Source organism: Xiphophorus hellerii, chromosome 5 (assembly GCF_003331165.1).
Source record: "Xiphophorus hellerii strain 12219 chromosome 5, Xiphophorus_hellerii-4.1, whole genome shotgun sequence".
Lineage (NCBI taxonomy): Eukaryota > Metazoa > Chordata > Actinopteri > Cyprinodontiformes > Poeciliidae > Xiphophorus > Xiphophorus hellerii.
The window spans coordinates 5,160,967-5,182,555 of NC_045676.1; the positions used below are offsets into that span (position 1 = coordinate 5,160,967).

A 21,589-nucleotide genomic window follows, 5' to 3' on the forward strand; every position below is an offset into this window, starting at 1 on the left:
TATTTTTAGTGCTTTACAACGTTTAGAATGATGCTTCACAGAAGCAGAATTTGCTGGATGATAAATTGTCCCAGAAATTAGTGCGATAATTGATAATGTTTTGAGACCATTTTCAAGCAAGTTTGCCATCTCAAAGACCAATAAACTTTAATTTAGTAAAAAAAGAAACAAAACACTGGAACTGGATGACATTTCAAATATCCAAAATAAAACACAACCATAAACAATAACTAAAACGTAAATTAGGTCTTGATGCTAAATTCCGATTTATTTTTAAAGAAAATGTGACGCTAATGGATCTAGTTTATAACGTAAAACGGTCAGAAAAATTCAGCGACCAAGTTGGCGTTTCTCAAGAGCCACACCTGATTGGTCGAAATTAACGTCCGCCATTCCACTTTAAAATAAATAAATATATATATATATCGCTAGCTTACCTCTCTCTGGCATCGGATCTTTGTTTATTTTTTATTTTTATTAGCTTACAATTGTAAGCCAGGGAATCACCAGACTTACAAAGAAATAGTTAGATATAATAACGGCAGGCAGCTTGTGTAGCCGGTCTGACTTTCAGCGCTGTCGCCATAACTTCTCCTCTCGCCTCTCAGAGAACTTCCGGTTACACTTCAAAATAAGAGCATCGACATAAATCGCACTGTTTTAATAGTAATATTACATTAAAACAAAATCAGTTTTGGTTACTGAAATAATGTAAAACTGACAGTTAAAAACAAAGGTACTAAAAAACATTTAAATTTCTTTTACTTAAACTGATCTTGAGAGAAAGATATTGTATCCTTAACTTCTTGTTTTCTTATTCAACTTGTTTTGTAGTTTGCTGAGAGATTTCTGCTGCTGGAACTAGCCAGTCAGATTTTGCTTACTCCACTGTGCCACATCCAAGATGGCGTTAACACTGATGTTGGATTCAATGTGGCATCTATGATTAGATCCAATAAGATACTAATTTAAGCAAAACCCAGACAGAGAAACATCCACAGGACATCGGATCTTGAGGACCGTAGTTGTATGTTTTTTTAGGGGGAAAAAAGAGTAGTTTAGAAACTTGTGTGCATATGGTTTTATTTTTTGTGTAACAAATGAGGCCTAACTTTTCTAAGCCAGTAACTCCTGCAGATAGTTTACACAAGTATAAATAACTAGAGGTCTGAAGGAGGCTGTAGAGAAATGCAAAAATGACACAAATCTAACATCCACCTCCCAAAATAATATGCTTAGGAACAAATATACAAGAGGAACAAAATCAGTGCATTTAAAAACAACTAAACTGTAACAGTTCATGACTGGAATGTTAAAAGAAGCTTGATGTTAACTTGATTAATATTAGAAATGTTGATCTTTAAAACTAAAAAAGTGACTGCATAAATGTCTCAAACCCCATCTGGTCTCACAACAATGTTTGGTTCTGTAGAGACAGTAAATATCCACCCAGTTTCTCCAGTGCAGGGTCCATGTGGGAATGTTAGGCTGCTCCTAAAGCAGGCGTGTCCAAACTTTTGGTCACATGAGTCAAAGGTACTAATGGGCCAAAAAACAACAAAAAAACAAAACTAAAATCAAGCAATTAAAGTAATGTTTTCCTGTAGAAAAGAAATATTAATCATTGTAGATGCGAAACGTAAAATTAATTTTGTATGTTTGTATCCAGTTTTCAATTTCTTTTTATAACTTTAGTCATAAAGAACATGATTTGGGTCACTTTCTTTCAAAATACTTGCTACATTTAGCTAAGCTAAATGAATTAAAAGTTGATTTTGATGCAGCAAAAAAGCTTCAGCTTGGTTATGAAAAGACAAATACTTTATGTTGTACTTAACATTTTTCATGTTAAGAATTATGTAATATTTTCACCCTGATTAAAAATAAAAAGCCTCCATTTGCATCTGCATGCTAATTTATATTGTTCTTCAATTGCAGATGGGGCCTCACAAAAATCAGTCCAAGGACCACAAAATTGCCCCTGAGCCACACTTTGGACACCCCTGCTAAAACCCTCGAGACCAGCTGAAAACAATCAATACCAGCAGTAATATTTACTGTAACAGCAGAGTTGGGGTCAATTCGGAGTGAATTTGTAACACATTTAAATCTTAATTAGTAGCATAAAAACAGCAGGACAGCCGTGGCTCATTTATGGAATAAAACTTCACATGAAAGTCAGATTCAAAGCTTCACCGCCGCTGAAATGTAGCGAGCAGACTGGTGGGGAACAGAAATCCCCCCGTTCTCCCTCGCCTAAAGATAGATCACATTAGTTCTTTAAGGTTTTCTATAAATGAAGACGAACGGTTAGGAAGAGAAATGGAATAAAATAAAACGAGGGAGAGTTTCCGCTTTCACCACACCTCTAAATAATCTGAGGATTTTGATAAGAGGAGTGGAGATGATGCAGATGTTTTAGTCTCCCACTATGAGTTCGGGTTCTGTGATGCTAACCGTCCTATTTGTCTTTCTTGGATTCGGCGTCGGCCCCTGGCTGCTCGGGCTCCTCCTCCTCCTCGGGGACCGGTGGGAACTGCGACGGGCTCAGCTTCTCCGCTTTGTTCCTGCTCAACTTTTTCGACTTCTGGTAGAGTTCGTTCAGGTTGAACTCTCGGATTATGTTTTCCTAAATAAAAAAAATGCATCAACAATTAGCCTCTAAAAATGCAAATTCTGATCAACTTTGTTACTCAAAAATCTAATAAGTTTAAGTTGGACAACTTTAGTTTAATATCTTTCTGGAAAAACTAAAATTATTTTATGAAAATAAAACCTCAGTGAAGCTCCAAGACACAGCTCTGCCTTTCTTGTCCACCTGGGGGCGCCGCATCACTTCCTTCCCCCCCTGAAATAACACCAAGGAAGGAAGCTGCTTGGACAGAGGGGACGTCGACACCTTGTACCTAAAGGTAAAGCAAAATTCAGTTATTAAATATAACATAAAACAACATAATGTAGATGTGAAGTTTTGTCAAAACTGGTTTATTTATTTAAATACATTTTGTTTAGTGAAGTTATGTTGGCTTGACTTTTATTGCTTATCGCTTTATAACAGGGGTGTCTAAAGTGTGGCCCGGGGGTCATTTGCGGCACTCTTAATGATTTTATGTGGCCTCCGATCACAATTCTGCAACTGAGCAAAGCCAGCTGGTTTATTTGTTTATTACAGAAATAATGAAATAAAATATTGTTTCAATATTGGTAAAGTATTTCTCATTCATCAACTATGTTTCTGCATTTAAAGCTTTTACTCAAAAGCATCGCTACATTAACACAGCAAGACCGACTTCCTGTTCTTATTGATGAACAGGAAAATAAAACAATAAAAATAAAACAACAACAAAAAAACAACTCCAAAAAACTGTGTGTGTCAATATAATAATTCATTATTTGGATCTGCAATCATATATGGATAATATTTTTAACAAATCTGAAAATTTTGTTTATTTGATTTTTTTTTAAATTAATTAACTAAAAATATTTTTCAAAAGTACAATCAATTTATTTAAAAAAAACAACAAATTTGGCCATTCATGTGCCTTTATTTTTGGCCCTCGCGGCAATTTTATTTTATTTTTTTGTGCTGCTTTAGACAGTTGGTGGTTACCACAGCAACCAGTAACTGTCAGCTGTGTAATTTTGCCTTGTTTTTATAATTAATCTTGTGCATTTCAGCCGTGTTTCATTTTTCAACTGTCAACAGTTCATTGGGAGCCATCGGTCTGTAGTTTGTTTAGGTTTATTTGTTGTATTTTATTTAATGCAGGGGGGCAGAAGCTGCTGGAAACTCAGTTGTCAAACTATTGGACCAGAGAAGAACAGAGAAAGGCTTAATACATCAGTCCCTCCTGGATTTTGCAATGTTTTTTATTTCTATGATTTTTTGTGACCTAAAATTATTAATTCTGTGGCACTGTTTTTAAAAAGTTGCTTTATTTTAGCCATATCATTGTCTTACACAAAACATTGAAATTGCTGCATGAAATCTTCCCTTCATTTCTCTTTTTCTTATAAACCTATAATCCCTCCTTACCTGAGAAGACCCTGCATCGTCGTTCTGCTGCTGGTCTAATGTCTCCTCCCTCACTCTTTGCTCTTTCTATTGCAACAATAAAAATTTATTTTGAATGTATGGAAAGGAGCACAACTTCTTAATAGAAATTAAAGATAATCCTGGCCTTAACCAACTAACAAGGGACGTAAAATGGGTAACAACAACATTAGTAACCTTGTTCACTAGCTTAATGTGATATACGGGCATAGTTTAATCATTTAGCTAACATTATCTGAATACAGCAGCATCACTAGACTGTTTATTTGGATGAAAACTAATTTTACCGTTTAGCATCACACATGCCTCATCTTGCAAGGTTCGGCTTTCAAGAGACGTCGTGAAACAGGAAGTGAAATTAAAAGGGGATTGGTAAAAATTCAGCCGAGTTGCAGTGATTACGTTGACTGGTCAGATTCGCGGAAAACCTGCGAATATTGAGTAAATTTGCATAAATAGTTGCGATTGCAACAATGCAACTCCCTGGAGGGACTGATGTTTACATGTAGACATGTGTGGATGTGTCTTACCTTTTGGAAACTTCTCCATATCGTCCAATGTCTACCTTCCCAAACTTGAGGCCAGAACAGTTATACCTGAACCGGAGCAGAATTAGCAACAATAATGATATTTTACTTGTAAAGACCTTTTCTAAAAACTCAAAGGTACTTTACAGAAATCAAGCAAAATTACATACAGAAAACAAAAATACCGTAAGTACATTTGGGCATAAAACAAGACATTACAGCTGTTCTGAACAGGTAAAAGTAGCTGAAATTAGTGATGGGTAGTTTCTATACTTTGGTTTTCTGTACACAAAAGTGAGTAAAAAGATAGAAATTAAACTACAAATCCATTTTGTCTTCATGCCAGTGCAGGATTTGCTGAATGAACACCCAGATTTTGAGCTGAACTTGCGGTTTTAGTCATAGATTACACATCTTCCTGTTTCCACAGTGAAACATAATAAATGGATTCTTACTTAAGCGACAGATCGGCATACACTGAAGCGAAGGACTGACACTCCGGAGACCAGTTGGCAAAAAATTCAACAATCCACGTCACACGGCTGTCCTTGTTCAGCTCATCCTGAACCAACACACAGTTAATACAGTTGGGATTAAAACGAGTTTGTAGATAAACTTTTCTGGTGACAGATGTGTGTTTACCCACATCGATGGTTTTGTCACTGAAGTATTTGATGTACTCTGGTCCCATGTAGAGAGGCGGCTTACAGGTCATTAGAAACACTGGAAAACACAAGGATCAGCAGAAATCAGATAATTTAAAACATTGAAGCTGCTTCTTTACATCCTGACATTTTTCTCACAGAGCAAGGCGACTACATAGTCGTCGAAGCAGCCAATCACACGCCAGGGTCTCTATGAAGCAGCCAAGTTTTTCTTCTCCATCTTTTAATGCACTTCTAATATTGTACTAAAAAATTGATTGATAGTGCCCTCCTACAACCAGAAGTAAAAATACAGAGGAAATGCCTGAGTTAGCATTCCACCGTCACTCCAAGCAGCCTGTCCCAAATGATCAGTTGTGAGTAAAGCGTCTGTGTCGTGTCTCGCCATTTTAAATCCAAACAACTCACTGAAGTAAAACAGCAGCTCTGCTGACAGTAAACAGGAACTTCACTGTCTGTCGATTGATTGATTGATTGATTGATTTGATAAACAGAAATATTCCTTGAGTTTGACACGTGTTCTAGAGGAATCTGTAAAGTTGGACTGACCTATGCAGAGCGTCAGGTAGAGCAGGCCCATCCTGATGTCCAGTCGGAAGAACAGGATCACATTGGCCACTTTGCTGAACAGGAAGATGTTCCCCACATGTTGCTCCACAGTTACTGAGAACGACAGACAAACGGGCCTAAAATCAGTCCTGAAAGTTTGCTAAATTTATCAGATTAAACAACTTGGATTTTAAAAAAGCAAGTTGAGTGTTGCTGAAGTAAATCTACTCACTTGCTCTGCGGTTCTTCATCATCACGATGGCACTCAGGAACATGAGGATTTCCACTTCTCTCTGAAAAACACACATAATCGTCACCAACTGATCATCTGAATCCAACCAAAGCCCAAAGTCACAACTTTTACTCTTTAGCCACCGTTTATAAAAACATTTCTACTTCTATTATTTAACCATTCAAAAGCTCATGTTTTTATGTGTGATTTATGTCCCCACAAGTTATTCAACATTTTGGGTTTTTGAGTTACTAATATTTAGATACACAGTGAAAAACAAAAAACCCTACAATTTCACCGCTTTTATACCCTGGAGATTCTTTTACTTCTGGATTGTAACCCCAGAGTTTGATTTAGCTCCAAATCAAAGCCCTTTTTTCTCTGTTTATTTTTCTATATTTCAGTCACATCCAGATTTTCTAAATATTTAATATTTAAAAAAGAAAAGAGTGAAATGGAAGTAAGCCCCAGCACTGTTTTATTTCAGCACTGTTTTATTTCTTGACTTGTTGAAGAAAAACATAATAAAATCCAACTCAGAGGTTGGTAGTAACTAATTACAATTACTTTACTTTGCAAATAAAAAAAGATACTGTACTATTACTCAAATAATATTACTATTAATTATATCTACTCTTACTTGGGCAAACTCTCTGGATACTCTGCCTACAGTGAATAACTTCACTGAATAAAGAAACATACTTTAACCAGAAATTTATTAGAAAGACACAACCTACATTTTATGTCAACATTTCATGTTTGTACCCAACCTTTGTTGTTTCCTAACAACTGATCATCTCTGCCTCCTGAATATTGACCTGTTAGCATGTCTTGACAGCAGTGACTTGTCTTCTGTCAGAGGCCTTTTCAGAATAGTTGCAAGACTGACTGCTACAGCATAACCTTTCGCAATGACTCGTAAGATACTTGGATGATTTGAGTTGAGGCAATATTTAATTTCCCTTTGGCTTAAAAAAAGTATTTTTGAATTGAATATGAAAACATTGAATTTTTGATGGTCCTGCTCGTTTCTGAATTTGCTGTCAAAACCACCTCCAGTTTGTTTACTAGACTCTGCAAATTAAAATTAAATTAATCTGGAGCTGATAAATGATCAAAACTCGGCGGTGGAAACACAGAAGCTGTATTTCTACTTCAACTACTGTCCCTCCAGAACAACTTTGTATTTATGTCGCAGAGTAAATACATCTTGCTTCATTGCTAAACATCAAAAAGCACAACTGTGTAGGTGTTTGGCCTGACAGAACCACCACTGTCCCACCAATCAGCAGGGCGGTCGGTCGGTTCTGAAAGCCCCGGTTCGTCCGCTGTAGGGATACAGACCCAGTCAAAGTCACAGGAGTTCCCGTCCTCCCGCTGTGAGGCCAGATGGTCGCAGATTCCAGGCGTTTTACGGACCGCCAGGAAGGCTACAGACATGAAGAGAGAAGCTACATAGTACGGCTTGAGCAGCCATTTATACACCTGCGGCAGGTGGTAGAGGAAAGCAAATAATGGCGTCAGTAAAGCCATGTTAACAAAATGTTAAAAGGTGCCGCAGATTACTCCAAAACTCGAGAGTTCAACTTTTAAGAAACCGTTAGCTTGCGATGAATGGTACTGTTAGCCGTGGCTAGCGAACACACACACACACGGCCGGAAGTTGCTTTAAGTACGGTGTTCTTTTAAAATAAAAGCATACGTAAATGATGCCTTCATTATAATTACACTTGTATTCTTCGTATTTATGGATTGAATTATGGTTAAATTGGTATGTAATTTAATGTATTAAAATATATTATCCTGTTTCTAGTCTCTAAATGGATCTCTTCATCGTTTATTTTGAAACTTGATGTGTCGCGACGGTTAACGGAACAAAGATTAACTCTTGTCCTTTTTCGTCGGCACACATAGCAGCAACCCATGGCAGCAACCGAGTTAAAGGGGGTGGAGATTTAAAGGGTTTGTTTACCTACTGTGGTTTCTAAGTGTTTTAAAAGATTGTTGTCAATGCATTTATTTATTTAATCAGTTATTGTTTATATTTAAGATACTCATTTTGTCCTAAATTAAAACCCTGCCTCTCACTAAATGACAGCTGGAGATAGAAACTAGTAACCCAGGTATTGATTATAGATATATGATTTACATTTTTCACAGTGTGGCCTGGGTTTTTTTCCCTGCACATTCACTCTTTGTTTGTTTGCTATTTTTTTTCCCTGTTCAACGTTCCTTACCTTCCCTTACCACTAAATCACCAAATAAATTTTCCAAATCCATTTATTGACTTTGGTTCAACATGTACATATAGTCTAAAGATGCCCACAAGATAACCTAATTATTTTTACTGTGAGGTTATCCCAATCCCACACTACTGACACCATTCCCACTACTTGGTTATTTTTGAGTGATAAAACAGAAATGTATGTTTAAGTGACAGCTCTATATTAAGCAAACTGAGTGACTATATTCACTCAGTGGATTTGTGAGTATATAAATCAAAGGGTTTCATTCCAGGCACGCAGGCGGCTGACAGCATCACTTCCGCCTCCGTCATCTCGGAATCAGTGGGAGGAAGCAGAGGATGAGATCCGCTGAAGATGCTCCGTTGCGTCTGTTTTCTTACTTTATTTTCCTTAAAATAAAAAAGAAGAAGAAAAAAAGTCAAATAAAAAATGTAAACGGACTCTCTTTGATCTTTGATGCCTTTTATTATATTACTGCGTAAGCTGTTGCTTATTTCGCATCCACGGAATCCACAATTCCTTGGTTTATTATTAATTTAATTAAAAATCGCATCACTTCCGGTTCCAGGCTGGAAATCTTTAGTGAGCCAAGCAGAAGCTGATCTGGGTTCAGCTGCAACAGTCCGGCTGTTGCTCCAATCAGAGCCGGTCAACAGGCTGCGGCGCTTCTACGTGAACCGCAAATTTAGCGAGTTTATCGAAGGAAGTTGTAACGCTACTTAAGGCTAGGCGCCTGACTACGGCCAAATATAACAAATGGATTTTTCTTTCTTCTCTATCTATCTATCTATCTATCTATCTATCTATCTATCTATCTATCTATCTATCTATCTATCTATCTATCTATCTATCTATCTATCTATCTATCTATCTATCTATCTATCTATCTATAAGTACTAGTTTCATAAGTTTTATATTAACAAAAAGATTTGGAAAATGTTTCTTCTGTTTGATTTTGTTGGATTGAAATTGTGTTTTTTTTTTGTATACTTTTTTTAATTTTATTTTTTAAATACCAGAATTTTCACCTGGCATTTCAAACTATTTAATTAGGAGCTTTAAAAATATATATATTTAGGTAATTTTATTGAAGGGCAACTTTTTACTCGAGTATAAATGTGTGGAAATAGTGCTCTCTTGCTTCAATACAATACAGATATGTTTTGAATAAATGTTCGTCTGAACCTTTATTTTGAAACTCCGAACAGGAAGTCACCGACATCCCGCCTCCATACTTTACTCCAGAATAGATCCGTATTGTAGACATCCCAAGAAGCGACCGGGGAAACAAACCCAGACGGGATTATCAGGCTGACGCCGTCGAGGTGCCGAATGATAAAAATCTCTGGGCCAAACTAAACCTCCAGCAGCGGAACCGCGGACATTTTCCTGGCCAGGCCGACATTTGGACCGAGCCGAGCGGCCAATCTGACCGCTGCTGCCTGCTTGTCATTGACTGCTGCCGTTTTAACAGAAGCTAGGATTATATTGGTAAGTCGCGCATTAAACATTTAAAGCGCCACATGGTGCGGTTTGTTTAGCTGTGTTATAAACGCTGTTTGTCGTGGTGAAAATAAAAAATTTAAATATCTACACAATGGCTGAGTGGGGCCGTAGATGATGGCAGGTCGGTGTCATCCCGCTTATCTCCCTGTGAGATGGAGTCCCTTACGCGGAAAAGCGGCCTGTTACGGCACCTGTTAAAGGGAAATATTGGCATATTTCCGCGCTGATAACATCTTTTTGCTGTTTCTACTCTCCATCTTTAGGGGGAGGAACCCTGATTGCTGGTGCAGTGTGTTGGGACTCCTCCAGGGCCTTCTGCCAGCAAGTCCTCCAAACTAACTGGATGCTGATGGAGGCATTCAGGGACCGCAGGAATTCCTAACACCAAAGCCTTCCATGTTGGATGCAGCATTTGGAGAGCTGTGAGGATGGGTAACTTTTGCAGGAATATTGGGTTTTTCTCTAATAGTTTACCTGGAGTCTACTGCATCCTCCATTAAGGTGGAAAATTATGGCATTTTAGTTGGACCTATCAATAAAATCCTATATAACTCCTCACCCTGATTCTTCTGACACAATGATGGCGAGAGGCACCATGTGGGAGTGCCTCAGGACTACTCAGGTGTAACTGCTTTTGGTAAGAACCAAATATCTGGACTGTAGTGGTCCACCAGCACCATGGACCATCACAATGAGTGCTGCCTCTGCAACCCGGAGGACGGGCCAGGAGGTCTGGATGAGCCGCCGCTTCACAGCATCCACGCGCCCAACCGGATCCGGCCATCCTCATACAGAGCCCTGAGGAGCGCGGTGTCCAGCCTGGCCCGCATTGACGACTTCTTCTGTGAAAAGATTGGCTCAGGCTTCTTCTCCGAGGTTTTCAAGGTACGTGCCGTCCTCTGCTTTTCACTCCGTTTGGAATAAAGTAGGTGAGAACAACAACGTCATTAAATGACTTTAGGATTATAATGAAACTCCACTTATGAGCTTGTTGGATGAGATTTTTTTTAGTTTTATTGTCCTCAACGTTGCCAGTTTATCTTGTGCATTTCAGGCAGCAGTTCAGCTAAATCCTGTTTTTGATTTGACAGCTAGCTTGCAGTTTAAAATCTTAGGGTGCATTCTCACCAGCCCTGTTTAATCTGTTTTAATCAAACTTTGGTACGTTTGTCTAGAAAGTCCGGTTCGTTTGGGGAGGTGTGAATGCGCAACTCTGATGCTGACCAAAAAAGCGAAATTTTATCCGCCTAAAATCTGACGCTACTCCATTCTTGCTTATAATTTGTGGGGAAGGAAGTTGTGCTTATTGTCTTTTTCAGAGGTTTTCACACCATTTCCTTCTGTGGTTCTTGGTGCAGTGCCACCACAGGCGAGGATGGGAACCGCAGAAGCTGAAAATGTAACAAATGTTGCAAATTTGGTCCCCAACCAAACAAAATTACTTTTACTCACAGCTCACGAGAACTGCCTTTTAAATGCTTTGCTTCCTCCCAAACACTAGGTGCCACTATAGAGTTGAATGGACACATTAAAATGAAAACATAACTGTGTGGTTTGTATTTCCCTGCTGTGTTTAATTAAACACAGTTTTATAAATAAACTAGCATTACTCCTCATGTTTTTCTAGTTTAATATGTGCACTGAAAATAATAAGATTTTCTTTTATTAACCACACTCTCTACTTTCAATTTTACTCAAAAACACACCTGGGCACACCTGTCCAGTAAACATAGCAAATTACTGCAAGTTTTTTTGATGTAAAAAGTGACACACATTCAGTGTTTTTGTTGCTCAGCCACATTTTTTGGCTCTAAACAATAGAAGAAACAATGCACCTCAAAAAATGTGGAAATTTATTTTAGGTCAAATAAAAAGAAACACATTTACATTTGCCTACTACTTTACTCTCAGTTGGCTGCAGCTCAAAATGTCAAAGGTCACAGAGGGAAGGAAGGACAAGTCCGCTACGCTTATAATACCGGGGAAAACCCTGAATATGACTATTTTCTCCTAATTACGCAAAAAATCTCGTACCTTGGCCCTAATATTCAATCATACAACCCACAAAAGGGATAATTGAAATAAAAAAAAAAACACTTTTTAAAAATATTTTTTGTCATTTATTTGAAAGAAAGTGAGGAAAAAAGTCAGATTAAAATCAGATCTGTTACGACAAAACCTAAGATTTTATTTGTAACCCACATCGCCCAGCTCTGTTTTAATTTCCACCAAATTATCCTGAAATTATGGCAGAATAAACTCCTCATGCACCTGATGACCTTGTGACTAGATTAATAAAATTATTCAGTCGACCTTTTAACTGGAGATTTTCCTCAAACATGTTGGTTTGATGTTATTAATACCAGGAGTTTGTTACACACACCTGTGTGTTGTCTGCCTGTGTGGGAGCTAAGAGGCGGATTGGAGGGCAGGACTCACTGGACTAAGCAGCTTACTCACACACCACCTGCGTGTGTGTGTGTGTGTGTGTGTGTGGGTGGGTGTGTGTGTGTGTGTGTGGGTGTGTGTGTGTGTGTGTGAGTACCTTTGTGTTGGTACATATGTAAATGTTCACAGCCTGCTGCTTTAAATGCAATCAGAGATGATAATCTGCAGTATTTCTCCAGGGTGAAAGTTGATTTGACTTTTTTTTTTTCTTTTGCTCCCAAGCATCTCTGAGATCAACGAAAACGGTTCAGTTGAATGTTTACAGACCAGGAGTGTCCCGCATGCGGCCCCTGCATTGATTTTATTATTATTTTATTTTTTTGTGGAGCCTGACTGCAATTCAAGAATGATTCAGATCTGCAGAGGAGGCCTTTTGTTTTTAATTCTTGCAAAGTCACTACCCACAAATTTTCTTGAATGCAAAATGTTGAGAACAGTAAAGTGTTAGTCTTTTAATCACTGTTTGCATTTTCTTTAAATTCATAGTAAATTTGGGCACAGTGTCTGTGGTGCACACACATTGGGGCTGAAACGATTAATCAAATTAATCATGATTAATTGATTTTAGAAGTAATTGTCAACTAATATAGCAATCAATTAACCATTATCAAAAAAATATATATTTTGTATTTAAGATAAAAAGAAATCTGTTAACATTTTCTACCCAGAACTCCAGTGACCTGGTTGAAGCTTCATCAGGTTCAAATTCCGTAAATAAACAAACAAACTAAAACCTACTAAATACATTTTGCTTTCTAATTATTTAGTCAAAAACAGTCAACATATTAATAAACAGTATTGTTTTTTAATTAGAGATTCAGCCTTTGCTAAGAATGATGAAGCATACGCTTTTACTGTTTTTGCATTTTGGGCAATAAAATATTTATCTTCTTATTCAAAAAATGATAATAATAATAGGATTATTTTCTTACTTGCATCTTTTAATGTATTTCTAAAAAAAAGAAAAAAGAAAGATGGAAGGTAGGGGTGCACCAATTGGATTTTTCTGGCTGATCGTTGATAAGCAGTTATCAGTTTATTTTTTTATTTTTGTAATTGACTCGGTTAGATGTTATAAAGTTATAAGGTCAACTGATCGGCTGGCCATGTGCAATTCCACAATCAAAATGTCACTCAAAATACTTTAGAGAGTTAGAAAGGTGATGGACGTCTATTTACACGGATTACAAAAGAAATTGAGTAATTTTTTATACAAGCTGTTTTCCTGCTCTGCGTTCCTCAACAAAAAGTGAAAATTCAACAGAGGAAGAATCAAACAATTTAACAACATGGCATTGTTCTCTCTTTTTTGCCATTCCGAGTATAGATTGAATTAATTTTATATTAGAACCATGAAAGTTTATATATTTCTTTCAGTCTTGTTCACTGTGACTGGAGTCATGTGTTTTGTTGGCGCTGCATCTGCTGGCGTGTGCGTGCAGCTGGGCGAGGCCGTTGCTAACGGCGCGTTGGATTTCTGCAGATCAGGAGGGGTGATGGGAAATCCATAAAGCCTATTAGTGCTACACTATTAATACACACACATGCAGACACACAAACCCAGACGCACCGGCATCCTGTTGCAGCTCCTGACTCCGAACTCTGCAGGCTCTCAGGGCGAAACGGTGACCCGATCATCACACGCGGGATGCTCATCCTCCCATAGGATTCTACCATGATATTCAACACGTTATGGTTGATAACATGTTTCTAGATCTGTTTTACGTGTCATTACTTGAGCTTTTAAGATGCTAATCAGCTGCTCCAAGTTGTAAAAACAATACCTGCCTGTGTATGGGTTTTATCCAAAACCAGCGGGGATAAATGTCCAAACATGCAGCGCCTCAACCAAAAACCTTAAGAACAAAAGTCTAGAAAAATAATAAATCAGACCTAATATAACAGAGCTGGTCCAACATCTCATTTTCTCCCTGTGCAGTTTGAGTTTTTTCCCTTGATGATCCTGTTTGCTCTCCAGGTGCAGCACCGCATCACCGGACAGGTAATGGCCCTGAAGATGAACACGCTAGCAAGCAACAAAGCTAACATGCTTCGAGAAGTGCAGCTGATGAACAGACTTTGTCATCCAAACATTCTCAGGTTGGTCGTTTCCTCACTTTATCAACCCTCTGAGGTTTCAGGGATTTATTTATGCAGATCTTTGGATAATTACCTGCAGATTGTCGTCATGTTTTTTTTTGCTGTTTCCTCAGGTTTATCGGGGTTTGTGTTCATGAAGGCCAACTCCACGCTTTGACCGAGGTACAGGCTGAACTTTTCCAAGAGTTTTACCACAAGATTTGATTATTTTTTCATTTATGTGCCATATCTGTTTGTTTCCTGGTGTTATTAGCCTTGTTTTAATGTTATGGAGATAAATTAGAGCGTGAAAATTTAGGAAATTTTCCTGATGTTCATTCAGATATTGATTAAAATCTCACTTTTTAAAAGACCTTTATTTAATTTGATTTTATTTTTTTGAATGTTTGTCATGCTTCTACAGTGGCATACTACGACCATTGAGGTAGAGAAAAAAAAGAGGTATACATTTAAGCCAAAAATCTCAGAAATTTTGAGCCTAATCTCAGAAATATTCTAGAAAAAAACAAAGAAATAAATGAATTTTAAAAGTAAAAAAAATGGTAGGAAAAACTCTTACATTTTCAGATCAATCAGAAAATTTCAAGAAAAAAAACATAGAAATTTCTGTTTCAAAAGTCAAAATTGTTCACGTTTGAAACTCAGAAAATCTCCAAATCTCCTTTTGAAAATCTAAAATTTCCTTGGTTTTTCCTTAAGATTAATCTCAAAATTTTAGTTTCCTATCAATTTTCTTGGCTTTTCAAACTCAGTAATTTCAAGTTTCTTTTCTAGAAAATTTCTGAGATGAATGTAAAAATTTCTGCCTCTTTTTCCCCCTCAAATTTTTGACTTTTCAAACTCAGAAATGTCCTTGTTTTGTTTTTTTTCTAGAAAATTTCAGAGGTTAATCTCAACATTTTTCAGTTTTTTTGTGGAAATTTACTCCTTTTTCTTCTACCTACAACCGCACTAATAAGCTGTTGTACATTCAGTGTTTCAGATCATTAAATAAATTTAAATAGTAGTCAAAAACAGCACAAGTAGATGCAAAATGCAACTTTTAAATGAATGCATTTATTGTTAGACTTACATGCTGAGATCTCAAAATACCTGGATTAGATTATTGTCCATTTGTGTTTTATCCTTGCTGGTGTTTTTGCTGCTGCTCTGCAGTGCTTAACTTCACACTAGCTATCACTTTCACCACCAGAGGGCGGTGTTCTTCCCGAAATGACACAGCTCGCCTGGTTGATAAAAGCATAAAAGCTGTGGAAAAAGAAAAAATCAAAAGATGAAAATAGGGAACTCCAGCTGTGATTTGTTCTGTTTATAATCTAAATGCTGTTCTCTGTCCACCGTGTTCAGTACATAAATGGAGGCAACCTGGAGCAGCTGCTGGACAGCGACCTGTACCTGTCCTGGAGCGTGAGGGTCGGTCTGTCTCTGGACATCGCCCGAGGACTCGACTATCTGCACAGCAAGGGCATCTTCCACAGAGACCTCACCTCCAAGGTAGCTGCAGCCTGATATCAGAGTGTTTTCACCTCTGAATCATCACGTTATTTTTGTTATTAATGGAAGAATCGGACCTTGAACCAACCTTTAACCTTTCTTTGTTCTTTCGGTTCATCCAGCATGAATTCATTGTGAATTCTTATGAAGTCTTTAATTCATGTATCTAAAATTAAAGCCTTGAAATGTCATGCACACATGTAAAAAAAGAAAAGGACTTTGGCCTTTAATTTGTTATTCACAGGTCTTAAGCTTTTGTTGTGGCAGGACTATTTAATCTTGTATATTCTATGGGAATTTTTTGTTGAAAATTTCTGACTAATTAGTTTTTTCGTACAAATCTCTGACTTTATGAAGTCATAAAAAATCTTAATTTTCTTCTTCTAATTTAAAACGTCTTGACATGAGATAATTTACTACTTTTTTTCTTGTAAATATGTGAAATTATTCTAAAAAAAATTTTTTGTTTTCGATGGACATTTGTTTTTATTGTTTCGATCTAATTCTCTAATGCTGCAGTGTTTTTTCATCCAGACTGAGAAGATGAGCTGACTAATCTTGCAGGATTGCTTTGTTTGTTAGCCCTGCAGTAGCTGAGATGTTAGCATCTGTTTTTAGCTGAAGTCAGTGTGGATGTCTGTCTGTCTGTCTGTGCAGAACTGTCTGGTTCGCTGTGAAAACGGGACGTTCACCGCTGTGGTTGGAGACTTCGGCCTGGCAGAGAAGATCCCAGATTACAGGTTTAGGATCTTTTTCTCTGCTCTTTCCTGTTGCTGTGCCTTTAAAAACTAATCAAAACCCTTTTGTTATGATTTTACATTTCTATTTTTAAGTTACTACAGGCATCAAGCTTTTATATATACAAAAAAACATTTCATAAATCTCATGTTTAAGTGTATTTTTTAATAAACTAATTTAAAAAAACGCCTTTGACTTTTCAGTCACAAAGAAACAAACGCATAATAGATATGAAGCTTTAATTAATTCAAAGAATTAAGACTTTTACTTTTCTCATTGTATACATCAAAGCATTTTGTATACAACATTAAAAACATTTTGAAAAACTTTTTATACAACATAAAAAAATTAATTAAAACTTTTAATTATGGTAATTAATTCACCGAAAAATTAATAGACTTTAAATTGCCTCGTTGTATACATTAAAGCATGATTTAAACTGTCACCCTTTTTTAAGTGCATTATATTTATTTAGCTATTTTTTAAATGACAAAACAACCAAGTGAATAGTGGTACACTTACATTAAAAAACCTGATCCAAAAAGTAAACAAATATAAATTTTTAATGTCATTTTATATTTTAAAACAAGGTAACTTAATCAGTTCTATAAAGTTCAATTGTAGTCGTTTAAAGATGACGATGTGGGTTGGTATTTTCAGTTTGGCCTTGCTGCAGTTAGGTGGTATATTATTACAGCCCTAATAACGACCTGTTCACTCTGTAGCGATGGCGTGGAGAAGCAGCCGCTGGCCATTGTGGGCTCTCCGTACTGGATGGCGCCAGAGGTTCTGCGAGGAGAGCTGTACGATGAGAAGGTGAGGAGCCGATCGTGTAAATGTCTCCTGAAGCTCAGAACCGCAGCGCTGTGGCGCAGCGGTTGTGTTCCTGTGTTTGATGTCGTCGTGATGCGGTTTGGACTTTCTGCTCTCCTCTTCGGTTCAGGTCGATGTGTTCGCGTACGGCATCATCCTGTGTGAGATCATCGCCCGGATCGAGGCAGATCCAGACTTCTTACCAAGGACAGAGGTAGGTCACCGCTGGTCGGTTCTGATCCATATGGTTGTGGTACCATAGATCTGCTCTCACGTATAATCTACTGAGATTTACACACGATACATTTGTTTCATTTCAAGCTGGTGCAGTTCGCTTTCACACTGAATTGTGTCAACCAAATTAAACCCTTTAAAAAACACTTTCCCCTCCTCGCCTGTGGGGGCGCTGCACCTAGAACTACTGAAGAAAATGGCACAAAAACTTTTGAGGAAGACACTGAGCACAACTTTCGTAACACTCAAGACACTGTCACAAACATGCCATGACATCGGTCAGGAAATGTTAAAGTTTATGTTTCAGATTTTGGTTTCACTTACCCAGTGGAGTGAATAGACCTCCAATGGGCTGTAACTGGTTCCCGACTCAAAGCCCGTCTCTCTTTCTGGGTTTGTGTAGGACTTCGGTCTGGACGTGCACGCATTCGAGAACATGATAGGAGATTGCCCAGCTGCGTTCTTCAGCCTGGCTGTGACCTGCTGTAACGTAAGCAGACCTAGCCTCCACTTTACATAATAAAAACATAAATGATAAACACACATTGATTTTTTGATCGTAATGGTAACTAATTTTATTACTTGTTATAATTTGAGCTAGAAGGACCATGTAGATATTAAATAGCAGGGGTCCCAGGATTGGACCTGGTGGTAACTCATATGCAACTAATGTTTAATTCAACAATGTTCTTTAGGTAATACCCCAACCATTTAAATATTGTACTAGAGCTCTTCATTAATATGTGATGGTCAACGATGATGAATGCTGCATTGAGGTCCAACAGAACCAGAACTTAAATAAACGTCAGTTGACCTTTTCTTGTCTTTCTGATTGTCAGATGAGCGCAGAGAGACGACCTTCATTCTCTGATATCGTCTTCACATTGGAGGCCATGGGAGGAGAAGACAGACAGATTCCCATCACTCTTGGTAAAATAAATAATAATAATAATAATAATGTAGAGGTTTAAAATGGTGATAAATCTACAGGCAAACTGCCTGAAACCAAACTGTCAGGAATCTTTTTAATTTAAAAAAAAAGTTTCTGTTCTGACCACCAAATAAAGACATTCAGTTATTTTTTTGTCAAATTTTAACCTACAAAAACTTCAGGTTGTTTTAATTAACACCTTTTCCTTTAAAAAATGGTTTTTTATGCAATTAAGATGACAGAATTTTCTCATATTATTATGACTTTATTCTCATATTCTTATGACTTTTTGTTGTACAACTTTATCTTTGTATTATTGTCACTTTATTCTGGTTTTATTTTGACTTGCTTTTATATGAATTTATTCTCATAATTTAATGGGGGGGGTTTTCATAGCCTGACCCTAATACTCAGTCATACACTGCAAAAACACAAACGTTTACCAAGTAATTTTGGTCTAGTTTCTAGTGCAAATATCTTAGTACACTTGAAATAAGAGAAAGCTAATTTAGAGCAAGATATAAGGTAACATGTAAACATTTTTATCATAAGTGAAATAATCTGAAAATGGAACTAGTATTTTTCCATCAATATTAAGGACTTATTGACTTTAAATAAGTTAAAAGTTCTTTATGAAAATTACATGTAACTGTTTTCTCTTATTTCAAGTGTACTAAAATATTTGTACTAGAAACTAGACCAAAAGTACTTGGTAAGATTTTGTGTTTTTGCAGTGTAGTATTATTATTTTTTGTATTTCTTTATCTTTGTTGCATATTCTGACTCCTGTCTGTTGTACATTTGTTTCTCCTACTGCTGCTCAGAGCCAGTAATGGTCAACGTCAGCCCATACCGGCGCCGCAGCTCCCCCTGTCACCCTGGAGACCACAGTCCACCAAGGAAGGGCCTAGCGAGGAGCCAGTCGGACATGTTGCCCCCAGCGGCCCTGACGCCTCCTCTCCTGGGTACTCCGCCGCGGGTCAACCCCTTCTCTCTCCGAAGGGACCTAAACGGCGGCCGGTGTAAACTCTTGGACACGCCTAGCAAATCTGTCATCTCCCTGACCTTCACCCTGCCGGCGCTCTGCGACCCGTGTGCCTCGCCGCGCCTCCTCCGAGGTACAACAGGGATGCTAGCTCCACCGCGGAGGTGCCAGTCGCTCCCCTGCACGCCGGAGATCAGCCGGACCGCGGCGTTCCCCTGTGATGCTGAGAAGGAAAAGGACAGGATCGGCCAGGTGGCAGGGAATGAGGGTGACGAGAAGGAGTGGGTGTCAGAGGAACGAACGGTCGGACAAAGTTTGGATACTACCGAAGAGGATTCTGGTCTTCCTCTTGAGCTGGAGATGGTGTCTCTAGGACGTCTGGACGAGGAGGAAGAGGATGAGAACAACGAGGAGGGCGTCTGTCTCGCCGAACCAATGGACTGCACCAAGTCGCCAGAACCGGCAAAGAGAATCCTGAACTCCACTCCTCTAAAGCCACTGCTCACCTCTACCTCCTGCTCTTCCTTACGGACCAAAGCTTGGCGGCTCCCCTGCTCCAACGGGCCGCCATCTTTTCCCGCACTGCCCAAGCTGGACAACAACAACCTGTCGGAGCTGGTGATTGGCCAGCAGGTGCAGTGGGGGAGAGGACGGCACTCTAACGGCTACGGCGAAGGCCAGGTCCCGTCCTCCGACCTCGCTGGCTCCTCAGAGCGAGACGAGGTCATTTCCTGTCCCAGCTGCTGTTTGGTGGGTTTGAGTTTCCCCTCAGTGTGCCTGCGTGGTTCTGCCGCTGTGCCGGTCTCCCGACGCCGGACTTCGCTGCCCCGTCAGCGGCAGTACCAGAACCTCAACGGTACGATAACGGCTAGCAACGCGACCTCGTCGGCGGCTGCCGCCACGGCCGCCAGACCGCTCCTGTGTCGCAGCACCAACGGACTCGTGGCGGACCAGTCGGTACCGCGTGAGCCCGGTCGGACTCTGCCAGAGGCGCAGTCGTAGAGTTCAACCTTCAGAGGTTTCTCAGGAGGACAAAACACAACAACTCGCAGTCCGGAGGCTCGGAGTCAAAATGACTGCCTCCAGCCTTGTTCTCCACAAACTAAAGATTCAACAGCATGTCTTAACGAGGTCGCATTCTAGTTCAGTGTAAACTGGCTGCTATTCCTTCTAGTTAGAGCCTTCGTCCTCTTACCGTTTCTGAGATCAGGAGTTTAGATGTAATAAGAAGCGATGACCTCACCGGCCACCGCAGTTTACCCGTTTTCTGGCTCTACGGCGCCGTGACCGAGGTGAATCTGTACAGAACTGTTTGCTATAGAAGTTTATATTACCTCATTTTGCCTCCGTTTTTTAATAGAGGAAGTTTGCAAGGCAGCTGCGGCAGCGCCCCCTGCTGGCTCTCACTCGCATATCAGTGTGGCTGCAGAGACAAAATGTGTTTTTAATCCCGTTTTGCTGATTACTGCGGCTGCCGAAGGAATATTTATAGACCTAACAAAGTTTATTCTTTCTACATTTTTCTAATAATCGACCTGTATATGTGAATGTGAGAGAGATTAACATTTATTTAAGGGAAATTTTGGGCTTTTAATGTAAACTTGTTTTTGTTTTTTTGCACTTGAGTTTGAAGCACTTTGTGATAAAACAGCAGCTGTTTCGTTGTGTTTGAGTTTGTGATCATTTCTGGCTCAACAGGCTTCATGTCATCCTTTGTAACAGTGGCGTGTAAAGCAGCTCTGGGTATTTATTGTAAACATCATCTCACACACTGTGTGTGTATGCGCTAATGTAGAGTGGAGTGACTGATACATGCAGATCATTTATTTTCTAATTTCCTCGTTTTCTTTTCTGTTAGAAAACTTTAGATATGTGTGGCATTCATCTGGTAAACTAGGGATAATAAACTGAATTGGCTGAAAAAGATCTGTTTTGTGTCTGTACTGTTACAGTTTGCGATTAATTGGTTATCCTGACAATTAATTGATCATTCTGACGATTAAACAATTAATTGAATTAAAATTTGGCACATTCTGCAGCTTTTTCACTTAAGAAAGCTGCAGTTTG

At 38.6% G+C, this 21,589-nt stretch overlaps 2 protein-coding genes and 1 long non-coding RNA gene across 3 annotated transcripts; 2 read left to right on the top strand and 1 right to left on the bottom strand.

Moving 5' to 3' along the window:
* Window positions 1–1,066: 1,066 nt before the first annotated feature.
* On the bottom strand, window positions 1,067–7,694 carry tmx2b (thioredoxin-related transmembrane protein 2b). Its single transcript, XM_032562385.1, has 8 exons — window positions 7,372–7,694; window positions 6,028–6,088; window positions 5,796–5,909; window positions 5,228–5,304; window positions 5,037–5,143; window positions 4,585–4,650; window positions 2,777–2,906; window positions 1,067–2,629 (listed from the first exon to the last, which is right to left on the bottom strand). Exons 1-8 carry the CDS (start codon window positions 7,558–7,560, stop codon window positions 2,462–2,464), a joined length of 912 nt encoding a protein of 303 aa, XP_032418276.1. The 5' UTR covers window positions 7,561–7,694; the 3' UTR covers window positions 1,067–2,461.
* Window positions 7,695–7,807: 113 nt separating this feature from the next.
* Window positions 7,808–8,714, top strand: LOC116719740 (uncharacterized). The gene is made up of 2 exons (XR_004339259.1): window positions 7,808–7,989; window positions 8,545–8,714. It is a non-coding gene; the product is annotated as an uncharacterized LOC116719740 (long non-coding RNA).
* Window positions 8,715–9,499: 785 nt separating this feature from the next.
* Window positions 9,500–21,448, top strand: tesk1a (testis associated actin remodelling kinase 1a). Its single transcript, XM_032564046.1, has 11 exons — window positions 9,500–9,764; window positions 10,043–10,664; window positions 14,206–14,327; window positions 14,441–14,489; window positions 15,675–15,821; window positions 16,479–16,561; window positions 17,285–17,375; window positions 17,503–17,586; window positions 18,010–18,096; window positions 18,446–18,536; window positions 19,362–21,448. The coding sequence occupies exons 2-11, from the start codon at window positions 10,458–10,460 to the stop codon at window positions 20,522–20,524; spliced, it is 2,124 nt and encodes a 707-aa protein (XP_032419937.1). The 5' UTR covers window positions 9,500–9,764; window positions 10,043–10,457; the 3' UTR covers window positions 20,525–21,448.
* The last annotated feature ends 141 nt before the right edge of the window (window positions 21,449–21,589 follow it).